This window comes from Cinclus cinclus, chromosome 6, assembly GCF_963662255.1.
Source record: "Cinclus cinclus chromosome 6, bCinCin1.1, whole genome shotgun sequence".
In the NCBI taxonomy this organism is placed as follows: Eukaryota; Metazoa; Chordata; class Aves; order Passeriformes; family Cinclidae; genus Cinclus; species Cinclus cinclus.
The window spans coordinates 22,130,020-22,142,163 of NC_085051.1; the positions used below are offsets into that span (position 1 = coordinate 22,130,020).

At 38.7% G+C, this 12,144-nt stretch overlaps 1 protein-coding gene across 1 annotated transcript in view; it reads left to right on the forward strand.

Annotated features, from left to right (window-relative positions):
* HSD17B12 (hydroxysteroid 17-beta dehydrogenase 12) overlaps positions 1-11,094 on the forward strand; it is an 80,974-nt gene extending 69,880 nt beyond the window's left edge. Inside the window, 4 exon segments of the mRNA XM_062494562.1 lie at positions 630-711; positions 4,059-4,124; positions 9,136-9,285; positions 9,428-11,094. Coding sequence (XP_062350546.1) covers positions 630-711; positions 4,059-4,124; positions 9,136-9,285; positions 9,428-9,532 — 403 coding nt within the window. The 3' untranslated portion in view covers positions 9,533-11,094.
* Positions 11,095-12,144: the final 1,050 nt, after the last annotated feature.

Below are 12,144 nucleotides of genomic sequence, written 5' to 3' on the forward strand. Positions count from 1 at the left end.
GCAGGTGCTTTAGAACAGCTTGACAGAACAGGTGGTCGCTAATTTCAGGTACTTTTACCAAAATACTTTTGATGAGTACCTTCAGTGGTACTGTAATACAGTTGTAAGACAACTTCCATTTTCTGTGTTCATCCACTGAATATCTTCCATATTTATTAAAACACATCTGTATTTGAGCAGTGGATTCAGATGCTTGCTATCTTGAAGATGCATTATGAAGTAATCTTTAGAAGATGAAAGGAATTATCAAAGTGTAAATCATACAGCAAAACTGTGTTGACATTTCTGCCACCTTATCCCAAGATTTAGAAATTCCTCTTGAACTTGTGCCTGCTTGATTCAATGGTTTTGCATAGTTTAGCTCATTGTGTGTGTATGTATATGTGTATGTAAATACAGCTTTGATTCTCTTGCTGTATTGACCTTGGAGTTGTTCCCGATTTATACCAGCTGCTCGGATACTTCTAACCGTGTGTCAAGTGAATTTCAGTTCAGGATTTGGTTGGGGCTTTTAAACAGATCTTAATCTCAGTTTTATTCTAAAGGGACTTTTTAGGCTTGCTGTAATTTTTGGAAATATGAAAGATGTTTCCTTTATTTCATGATAGTGTATCTTTGTTTCCTTTCAGATCAAAAGGAATAATTCTGAATATCGCATCAGCTTCAGGGATGTGTCCAACTCCACTTCTGACTCTTTACTCTGCAACCAAGGTAAGTGTTCCTTTCTACACTGAAATCAAGTGTCAAACAAAAGGCAACCCTTACAGGATAAATGTTTTGGTGTCCATCTAGTGGTGCTTTCATGAACTAAAAGTATGGCGTTTGTGTCTTGAATTTTTCCAATAGTGGAAGCTGGAAGGTTGAGAGAAAACTGAATGCAAGGGTTTACTGGCATGCAAATAACTATTTCATGTATTTCTTCATGCATTCCATTTTTACATGGAAAATGATAGCAGTGTACCAAGCAAATTTAGTGTAAAGTTGAGAAAGGACCTTGACTAAGTTGAACACAATTTCTTATTTTGGTTTTGAAACTTCTTTCCTCTAAATTCTGTGATGATTGTATGATCTACATTTCATCTGAAGTTCATCAGTTCTGGTTTCTCTTCGTGTCACTGGGACAATTTTGTCTTTTTTTCATCTGGTCTTATGATTTTTTTCCCAAAGATACTTTCAGGGGATTGTGAAATGTTGCCCTAAAATATCTCCAGTGAATGCCATAAAGACAGAATAGAGGTACCCAGCATGGAACTGAGGCGTATGTGATAAAACAGAATGCAAGAGACATTTACACTGGAATTAAAGCAGTATGGCACTACAGCTTTTTCAGCTATACCTGGTAATTACCTTGAATATTTCAAGCATCTCAGAATCTAAGCAGAACCTTGACAGGATGAAGAAACCTTCAGTAGTGTCATTCATGTCAGAACAGACTCACATTTCCTCTAGACTCTCAGTAACATCTTCATATTCCCAGAAGGGAGCTGATGCACACTATTTTATTCATACTAAAAGAGGGGATATTTAAGTTTAGAGGCCTGAAGTAGCTTTAGCTGATAAAATTTCCCCTTGAAATAGCTGTTTCCTGAGAGGACAGTTCTTTGTTTTAATACAAGTGATCACTTTTGTTGTGGCAGTGCTTCAGCTTTATGAAATCAATTGAGCTTCTGATTTTAGTGATGATGTACCTTACACTGCTTTGATTAGTCTTTCTTTTTTTCCAATGGAAATCTGAAATACTTCTTCTTCTCCCCTTAAAAAGCTAGGTTACAGGTTGAATAACCTGCCTATTCTCAGCACTGCCCATCTTCTCCTACTGCAAGATTAGTAAGCATGAAAGTGACTCCCCTAATGTAGCTATAGAAAGACTGTATCTGCAGTTTCGAGGTTTTTTTTTTTTTTCCCCCCTCATCTATTCAAAGGGAGTTTAAAGCATAATACCCTTCAGATGTAAGTCAATGACTTTGACTAATTATCAGGAACAAATGCGGTCTAACTATTTAACCTTCCTGTGGAGAGTTCCCTAGTTTACATTGAAATGAGACTCTTTTAAAGGAATCATAGTGCTATATTTTGACAGGTTCACCTACCTGCATTAATGCTAATGAGAAGTGAAATAAGATTATATCATTTCCCACCTCACCCCCATGCCTTTACTGTTTGGATTAGATATTTGGATATCCAAGGAGAAGAAATTTTCTAATATGCAATGCTTATCTGCTTATTCAGGGTATGTTTACTTAGAGAGCATTCTTAAGACTTCAGGTTCAAGGTTGCTGGGGGCTTGAGCTTGTGGAGGTAGAAAACCCAACTTACATTGAAATAAATTTTTCAACAGGAAAAACTCCAAAGCTTATTTGTATACTGGAAGTTGCTTTCTCTTCTCATATAAAATGAACATTTTCTTTTATAGCAAGCTCTTTGCAACCAGTAGAGAAGGCAGTCCTTTATACTTCATCTCCATATCTGGACCAGTAGCTAACATCAGGACTTTTGTCCTAATGGACAAAATTTAGGAATAGTTAGAAATTTGAATTATGAAGGCACTTCCATTAACATAATATAGTTCTTTTTGTTTATCAGTATACTCTGTGCAGTTACTACACATGCACCTGCCTGCTGTGTTCAGATACTGCATCAAACTATTTGGCATGTCCATGCAGGTACCTTCATCTTTATGTTGCAAGAGGGTGGTCAGAGGATTCACTTGAATAATTGCTGCTAGGCCAGACTCAGTCTTATTCATGTTGAGTACTGAATTTTGTTACAAACTTATATTCAGGGGAGGGGGAGAAAGATAGAGCAGCTGAACAGCAGATAAGCTTTTTATAGTTTAAGGAATCTCCTGCTACCTTACACATGCAGCTTGAAGAAGAGGAGTAATAGGACCTACCTGCTACACAGTAAAACCCACTTTTGTTTCAGATATTCCAAGTATTCTCAAGAAGAGTGTCTGTAGAAAGAGTCCAGTAGTGTGGGAGTGTTTCTGTTGCTTCTTTTATAGGCTGAATTCAGTAGGATGGCCTTGATATGAAAAACATTGGCCACTGCAAATTTTAAGTGCTCTTTTCAGGGCTTGTGTTAAGCCACTGGGGACATGGTGACCAAAGGAAGACTGTAAAGGAGGTGCAGTACTAGAGCTTTGCTGCTTGGTTTGAATTTGGTGTGAAGCAACTGCTTTTTAAATGCTTAGTATTTATTTTATCTTTAAGCATGGATGGGATGGTTTGATTCATTCATTCAGTTGAAGGTACTCCATTCATCCTACTTGCTTGTATCACTCCACTAAAACAAGAAATCATAGCAGAACCTGGTATTTTGTCTTAGTGGACAGCAGAGTAAGGTAGGAAGGTCATTTAGAAGAATTTGGAAAGTGGGAACCTGCACTGGTTTGAACTGCTGAGTGGCCTTTGATTCTTAGGACAATATTTCCTGGCAGGGTTAAGGAGGCAGTTGTATCAGCTTTGAGAGCATCTTGAAGGCAGGTGCTAACATCCACCTTTAAGCTGTTTAACTTCTTTCTTTGAACTTCCAGTCTTGCAATTTCTAAAACTTCCAAAAGTTTGGAAGAGAATCTGTGGAGGTGGACTTGAGGATTAGGAAGAAGTGTCACCACAGGGTGGCATTTTTTAGAAGTGTAAAGGCAGAAGACTAAGTGTTTAAACACTGTGTTCTAAAAACCATGTACAAGAGGAACCCAATTAAATCACTCTTAAAAATATCTAAGAAGATGGCATAGGTAGTGAACAATGTGGACATTAAGCTGTTTTTTCCTCTTTTAACTAGGCTTTATTTAACAAATTTAGTTCATTTGTAAACTAAATTAAAAACTGGTTTGTTTAGATTGAGCCTTGCTTCTGTAAAAATACTTCATCAGCATGGAGTTTCTATTTGAATGGCATTGCTCTTGTATGCAAAACTTCATTGAAAACCTAGGGTTTTCACTTTGAAAACAGGGACTCCAAATAGTAATTCAAATACTCTTACACAATACTGTTAAACTAGAGTTTCCATTGTAACATGTAGCATGATGCATGTTTCTCCTCTTCTCTCTCCAGGCTTTTGTGGATTACTTCTCCCAAGGCCTCCATGCAGAATACAAGAGCAAGGGCATCATTGTGCAGGTGAGTAGTTTGTTTCATCTAAGTGTGGTTGCCACAGCAACATTGCTGTCTTGGCAGCAAAAAGGAATCAGCATATTCTTATTCATGAATGTGTGACACAGATTAAGGATAAGGATTTCCTTTGATCCCATTAGCAGCTTTCTTAAATTACTCTGAGACCATGGGTCTTGAAGCAACAAAAGACATGGTTTGTTTTTTTGTGGTTTTAGCTGATGGTGCTAATTGAACTTTTATGGATAAAATAGTCCATAAAACTGTGCACAATGCTGCAGAGGACATCTTTATTCATTCACTGGAAGACACTTGTGTAATGCATTTGTACAGGCATTCCATGGGTAACAGTTTGAATGACTGGAATAGTAGAGTCCCTGCAGTGTCAGTGAATCAATTGCTAATCTAAACATAGTTGAAGAATGAACAAAAGTCTCAAAGATCCTTCATGTGAAACTGATTGATTTAATTTTCTGTATCGATAAGGAGTCTTGCTTCATACCTCTTCTTGCCCCCACCCCATTTGTTTATCTTCCTTGATTTTAATTCTTTTTGGTGTGGCACAAAAACAAACCAAGCCAATTTCTCAGTTTTATAGGATTTTGCTTTAATATCACTTCTCACATACTCTTCAGTGTTTTTTCCAAAGCTGGAATTTCCAGCTTTGGTTGCAAACAGTGAGCCTTCCATTGCTGACTAAACCTCTCCAGAGCAAGAATCAGTTTAATAAAGGTGATATGAGATCTTACCTGTACTGTGAAGACAATGGTATCTCTTTTTGAAGTTCAGTTAGGGATTTTACTAACAGGATTAGCTATGTCCATGCCTCTCATTCCTCTGTTCTGTGAGGTGGTTCTCAAAGCCATTCAAAGGCTCGAACTTCAAAGGCTTTATGAAGGATTACAAAGTTGCCTGCTTTAAATGTGTAATCATGATACAAAAGAACACAACTCTTATTACTGTCTAATACTATAGGGAAGTTACTGCTGAATTAAGGCTATGTTACCTTTTTGATGTGCTAGATTATTTTATCCTTTTAAATATATTTAGTAAAACAAGAATGTCTCAGCAGAAAATGTCCTGTCACATTTCTGAGAGTGATTGCATTAAGAAAAAAGACAGTTGTTGGGTGAGCTATTCCCATGCAGTCTCCAGCCCATTAATGGGAACCTCCTGTAAATCCAGACTTAAACTTTATATTAAATATCTCAAGGGGAGCTGTATATTTTGGGATCTGTTGGCAGTGAAGAGGAAGCTAGTGAAGGTGGACCCTGAAAGCACTCTCACTTCTTGACTTTAGTTTTACCCTGGTAACATTATAACTTGGAGTACAGCTCCAAAAGCTTGACTTCTCTCCCTGCTTGATTTTGTGCCCTAGAACTTTGGGATGTGCAGCTAAACAAATGTGCAGCAATGAAGAATGCATAAAAAGGCAGCATTCTGAACAGGTACAGGTTCAGCATACAAGGCCGTTTTGTGTGCTCAGTTCTTCAAGTGGATTTAGCTGGAGTAATTTTCAGTGTCTCATGTCTCCTTGTTACTTTCTCTTCTCACAGGGCTTTAGCTTCAAACTGTCCTGAAATGGGTCAATATTTACCACGTGGCAAGTTCCTTACAGCTTTCTCTTCACTTCTACCCTTCTTGATTACTTCTATCTCCTCAGTGTCTTTCAAATTGTATTACTGGCAGATTTAGCTCCACTATCAGATATCTGTTCTTCAGTAATTTTTATCTACATGCAGTGTGGCCCTCTGTCTGCAATCACAGTCTCAAAATGAGACTCAAGGAACTGGTAGAGTATTGCCCTTTCCTACAGCAATAACATCAAGCCTTCTGGGTGGACTTCCTTCCTGCTGAAGTCTGTCTACAAACTGAGCCACAGGGCCCCTTCAACACACAGCTTCACTGACAATAAAGATGGTGTGATTTTATTTTTTTTTTAATCTGTGTTGTGGTACCACATATAACCTCTGTTTTCTGATGTTTTCTTATGCAAAGCAGCCCATAAGTTACTTTAGTGTGAGGGTGCTTAGGGACAGATTCGTGCAGGAGAAAGAAGTGTTACATCTTTGAGATGTGTTGTTTCTATGTGCAGCTTTCTCCTCCTCCCCACTATTTAGACTATTTTGTCTAAATGGTACTCTTAGCAGTCTTTGAAAGGAGAATGAAGGAGGAGTACAAACTGTTTGTTTATGACTATGGAGTTCCTGTTGAGACTGAAAAGGTAATAACCCAGTAACTCATGCTTGGCTAAAGGCATTAAGCACAGTATGAATGTACATAGTATAGGAAAGATTTCCTAGCTTTTGGGTATAGAAAAACTAGGAAAAGGGGTTTTGGTGTCTTACGTTTTTAGGAGTATAGACAAATGAAGAATTAAATCTAACTTTCTGTATCTACAGTGATGTTTTCCTGTACAAAGCTTCATAGGTTGTGGTAAACTGTCTTTTTGTGATTCTGCTGTTGGCTTAGGATGGTGAATTCCTGACAGCACTGCTTTTTATCCCTTAAATGTAGACAGTGAATTGCCATTGAGTTATGTGGGTCTGATTCTCAATAGCTGTCACAGCTTCATTTTGTTATGCTAATTTTGTTGCGGGTCCATGTCCTTGTCCTCTTGTTTCAGCCTAAGTCACTATAAGCCACTAATGAATATTACAAGTACGTTCCTGTGAAGACTAGCTGACCTATCTCCTTCAATCCCTAAGGAAGATTGCATTCCTCTTAGTTTTTTTTAAGTACATCTCTATGACCTTCAGAATCATTACACTTTTAATTCCAGACTTGCCCTTCCAGCTAGATCATCATCATTGAAACCAGTTAACTTTTGCCACGCAATACCTGCAGAGTACCACTGTGTGAAAAGCAGAAACAAGGTGCTGGTGGGACTCTCCCAGTTTCTTCATCTCAGTCTCAAGTTTATGTGTCTTGCTCAAGTGGATACCATCTGTGGAAGTTTAGTTTTGGTAGTGCTTTTGTTGCAGTGTTGCCATCTTTGGATTAAAAATATAGACTTCTGGCTGACAGGTCTGCTTAATTTTTCACAAACAGCACAATAATAGCATTGGTTTAAACTTTGTTTTTGCATGGGGAAAAGAGACAAAAGGAAGGAAATGAGGAAGACTGACAATGACTTTTCTCAAGACTTTTGGAAATATCTCTCCTTGAAAGATTTCTGCAGACTCTTATGAAATTTTTGCTCTTTTAATATGTCTAGAAATACTGCTTGGTTCTTTGACCCTTTCTTTTACTCCCTTTTTAAGCTTCAGTTAGTTATTGGCATTGTCCCTTTCTGGGTGGGATGTTGCAGATATAATTTTGTGGTAAGAAGCTTAAAATTTTAACTTCTTAAAATATCAAACTAGAGATTCAACCTAGAAATACAATCTGAAAAATAGATGTGGTTCATACTCTGGAGCTGAAATGAGGTACTTATACTGCTATGGTAGCAGAATGAGTAGTTTTCTTATCCAAACATTTGTAGCTTTTGGTGACTTTAAGGGCAATGGTAGCTGCTTTCACTTCTAAAGTTTAGGTCTCCATTTGTTTCCTTCCCATTTGAAAGTGGACTCATGTAGTCTAGTATTGAAAGTCCTATTTATAGACAGAAGGGCACAGTTTTCATGTTCTCAGGTTAAGGAATGAGCAGACATACCAATGTTTCCTGTTTGTAGTGATAAACTTTCTGTTGAAATGTGCACAGCTATGGCATGGATACACACTCAGTGAGATCTGAAGGGGTCCTTTCCTTGCCGTGTTGCTGAGAGCAACAGATGTTTCTGAGGTTAGGCATGTGTGGTTGTTCCTTAAGGGAGTAATATGAGGAAGAAGGTTTTGAGATGGTATTCTCATTTGAAGATGAATTAGTGTAGCAGATGTGGACATATACTTCTCAGGTACTTTCTGTAAAGGTACAGCAGTGAGAGCATTTGCTAGATGGGCAGTAGTGGATATGGATGTATTGAACCACTGCTAGAGCCACTGACAGTGGCTTAGGAGGCTCCTTGTCAAAGTGGTGATAAAGTTCCAACCCTCTAGGCATCTTGAGATATGGTATATTCAATATCTGTGTAAGGGCTGTAGATCAGGGCTTTTTTGATTACTTTTTCAGAGACAAAAGTTGAGGACATGTTGAAAGCATTGCCAAAACCACAACCATGAGGAAAGAGCATTGCTTCCTACTGTACAAGTGTATGTGCATTTCCCTTTCCTTCTCCAGCAGCATGAGATTGGGATAGGTGAAGTAAGGTTTTGGATCCTCCAGGTCTATGTTGCCCTACCACGGACATGCCTTTGTGCTATCAGCATCCCTCCATCGACATACACCTATGCTGCTTCCTCTTGCTTCTCCACTAGAGGCAGTTCTGAGACCTGGCATCACTGTTCTGTTTCACTTTCAAACATTGCTGTAAAAGCTCATTGACTGTGCTCTGTTTCTTGATCCTTCCTTCTGTCCTTCCGCTCTGGTACTGATAATGTCTGCCCTCTGAGCCCTGCTGTGGAGTTACAAGCTCCGTGTTTTGAATCTCTGAACGTTCTTTTCTCTGTCCTCCTCCTGCCTTCGCACAGGTGCCAAACTGAGGAGTTTTTACTATAGAATTCCTGTCTTTGGTTCTGTGCCTCCTTCCCAAGCAAACATTGGGGGTTTATTACAGAGAAGCAACAGTACACCATTTTCTATTAAACAACACAAATTAAGTTTTGTACTTACAAGGCAAATTTTAAGAATGGCTTTTCAACCTTACGCTTTCAAGAGTGGTTTTTCTAGGGCTCCAGCTGGTGATGTTGACTGTCAGGAGACAACTGAACTATGTCCAAATATGACTCATGGTTTATCCAATTAAAAAGTTTTTTATCTTACATTGAGATCCCATTGTGATCTTAGAACTGAAAATAAGGCTGGCTTAAGCTAGAATTCAGTGGACAAATTATCTCATTTCCAGTTACTTTAGATCCTTGATGAATCTCTAACTTAATCTTGAAAGCATTCCCTGCTTAACTTGAATTTTCTTGTGTGCAGAGTGTTCTACCATATTATGTGGCAACAAAAATGTCCAAAATCCGCAAGCCAACCCTTGATAAACCCAGTCCTGAAACATATGTCAGAGCTGCCTTGGGCACGGTGGGCCTGCAGTCCCGGACCAATGGGTACCTACCTCATGCACTCATGGTAAGTCACCTTGGAAAATGTAAGGATCTGAAATGTCCTTTGTGTTTATTATGGAAAAAAGAGTGATTAGTACAGGTTATAGAATGCTGAGACCTCACTCCCTCTTTTTAATTGGGTTTGTTGTTTTGTTTTTGTTTTTTAGGGATGGGTCATGTCTCTTCTACCTACATCTACTGCCATTAACTTAATCATGAAAACAAACAAACAAATACGGGCTCGTTATTTTAAAAAAATGAAGGAGAAGTAAGTGGGAAGCAACTTGATCTTGGGAACCTGGGACTCCTGCAGGTTCCATACCATGCTGCAACATCAAGTAGACCTAATGTTTCAAAACCATGTCCAATTGTAGGTGTGCTTTCTAACAAGGGAACAGTCTTGTTTTGAGGATATAGATGAAACAAGACTGTTGACTCCTAATATTGGTTGAAAAATAGGCTTTATTTGTTTATAGATATTATGAGGGGGGGAAGTGCTTTGAACTAAAATTGCATTGTGCTTTATGAAATACTTTCATGGAGTTGATCAGACATCATGCTGTTAAGGAACATCTTGGTTATATAGTGTCCATTGTATCTGTTATTGTGCTCATGGGTGAAGGACAGAAAAAAAAGTAGTTCTCATATATTCCTGGGCAGGTGGGCAGGAGAAGAAAGGGAGCATACTTATTTAAAAAGGTAGCCTAGCACCATTTCCAGAGTATTGACCTCAAAGCTCAGGTTTTGGATATGGCAAGGATTCTGTGCTATCAGTCAGCTCATGAGTACTCCCCTGCTTACATAGTCCAGTGTGATTTTTTTGGTTATGAACTTGGGGGAAATGGCCAAAAACCAAAATAAGTGTAATAGCTCATCTATAAATATATACATAAAGTAACATTGCAGAAATCATTTGAAATCTTGGGTCTTGAATATGGATTCTAACTTTTCAGCAATATGTAATCTTCATGATTTGTAACAACATTTTTAAAAGTTCAGTGCCTGCTCTTTGTAATAAGTGGTGATAACACAATGTAGATATATGTCACAAGTTACATGTTATATGCTGGTTGCTATGTAAAAGATTATTGGTACTTTAAATGCAGAGCTTGAAATGAGTTACTCTCCTTGTTAGCAATGGTGGTTAATTTCTTTTTGAAGTTATGTATCAGTCTGTCTTTCTGGTGATGTCCTTTGAAATGTGAATCCTGAATATTTAGACAGCTTTAAAAAGGAGAACCAGGAAATTGTCATAAAGAGTAGAACAGTTTCAATTTAATTGAATTAAAATTAACTGATTTGTTTCACGGTTCTGTTCCAAAGCGGAATGCTCCTGTGACGCTCAAGTTTCCTAACTCCTGGACACAGGGATCAGAATACATGAGAAGTCTGCACTGCTGTTGTCTGTATTTACCTACTCTTTATTAAAGATGTTGGTCTCTAACATTCCTTTTTATAAACATAACATTTAAAATTGCAAGGCAAATGAAATTGCAACCAACTAACACTGTTTTCTGTGGTGACTTCCTATGGTTGAAGAGGGGAGGTGTTTTTTCTGTCCTTTGAAGAATAATTTCAAGCTCTGATTTTGAAGTAAGATGTGTTGCACTGAGACATGATTTCGGGCTAACATTTCTGTACATTGAAAAAACCTGAATACCGATGCAATGGTGCTGATCAAATCTGAGATGCAGATCCTGTCCCATAGTTTTCTTAATTTTTTGGAACAGGGATGGTGAAGTTGGTGGTATTAGTTCTCTAAGAGCACATGTTTTGGTTTGCTCTGGATCTGTTGTGAAAGCATTGGACTAAAAAATCTGTATGTTTTTGACTTTGTAAAACAAATAAAATGGAAACTACTCTCAAGTTTTAATGTGTTAGGTTTTTATAATGAAAAATGTTTGCGGGTACATTCAAGCTTCTGATTGTCCTTTACTGTGAGTACTAACAGTGAAAATTACTGTCCTTTTACATACCAAAACCAGTGCTTCTATTAATCTGTTTTCCTGCCTGTCATCTACCCCACATCTGGGGTGCTTTAGGCACAGCACCTCTGGCCAGTTGAGGTAGGTGACTCTTGCTCTGCTCTGCACTGGTGTGGCCTCAACTTGAATATTTCGTGTGCAGTTTTGAGTGCCACAGTATAAGAAAGATGTAAAGTTATTTAAAAGTGTCCAGAGGATGACTATGAAGATTGTGAAGGGCCTGGAGGAGGACAAGCCTTACAAAGAACAGTTGAAGTGACTTGGTTTGCTCATCCTGGAGGAGACTGACAGGAGACCTCATGGTGGTCTACAGCAGCTTCCTCACAAGGGGAAGTGGAGGGGCAGGCACTGATCTCTGTAGGAACCAGTGACAGGAACCAAGGGAACAGCATGAGGCTGAGTCAGGGGAGGTTTGGGTTGGATATTAGGAAAAAGTTCTTCACCCAGAGGATGTTTGGGCGCTAGAACGATCTCCCCAGGGAAGTAATCATGGCACCAAGCCTGACAGAGTTCGGGAAGTGTTTGGCCAACATTCTCAAGAAGCACATGGTGTGATTTTTGGGGCCGTCTTGTGCAAGGCCAGGATGATTTTTTTGTGGCTCCCTTCCAACTCAGGATATTTGATAATTTTACAGTGCTGATACTTTAAAATCAAAACACAAATTTTATTAGAACTGTTAAGCTATTAGTAAATAATTATTTCTAAATACAATTTTCTAACCATTGGAGGTGTTTGGAAAATGGCAGAGGGAATGGCACGCACATCCAACTGGCACAGAGGGAGGGGTGCCCAGGTAAGGAGGCTCTCAGAGCCCCTGGTTTCCCTTGGTGTGGTGGCAGGCTCCAGCTTGGGTTCCCACTCTCATGCCCTGAGGTCCTCTATTTACCAAGCTGCAGCA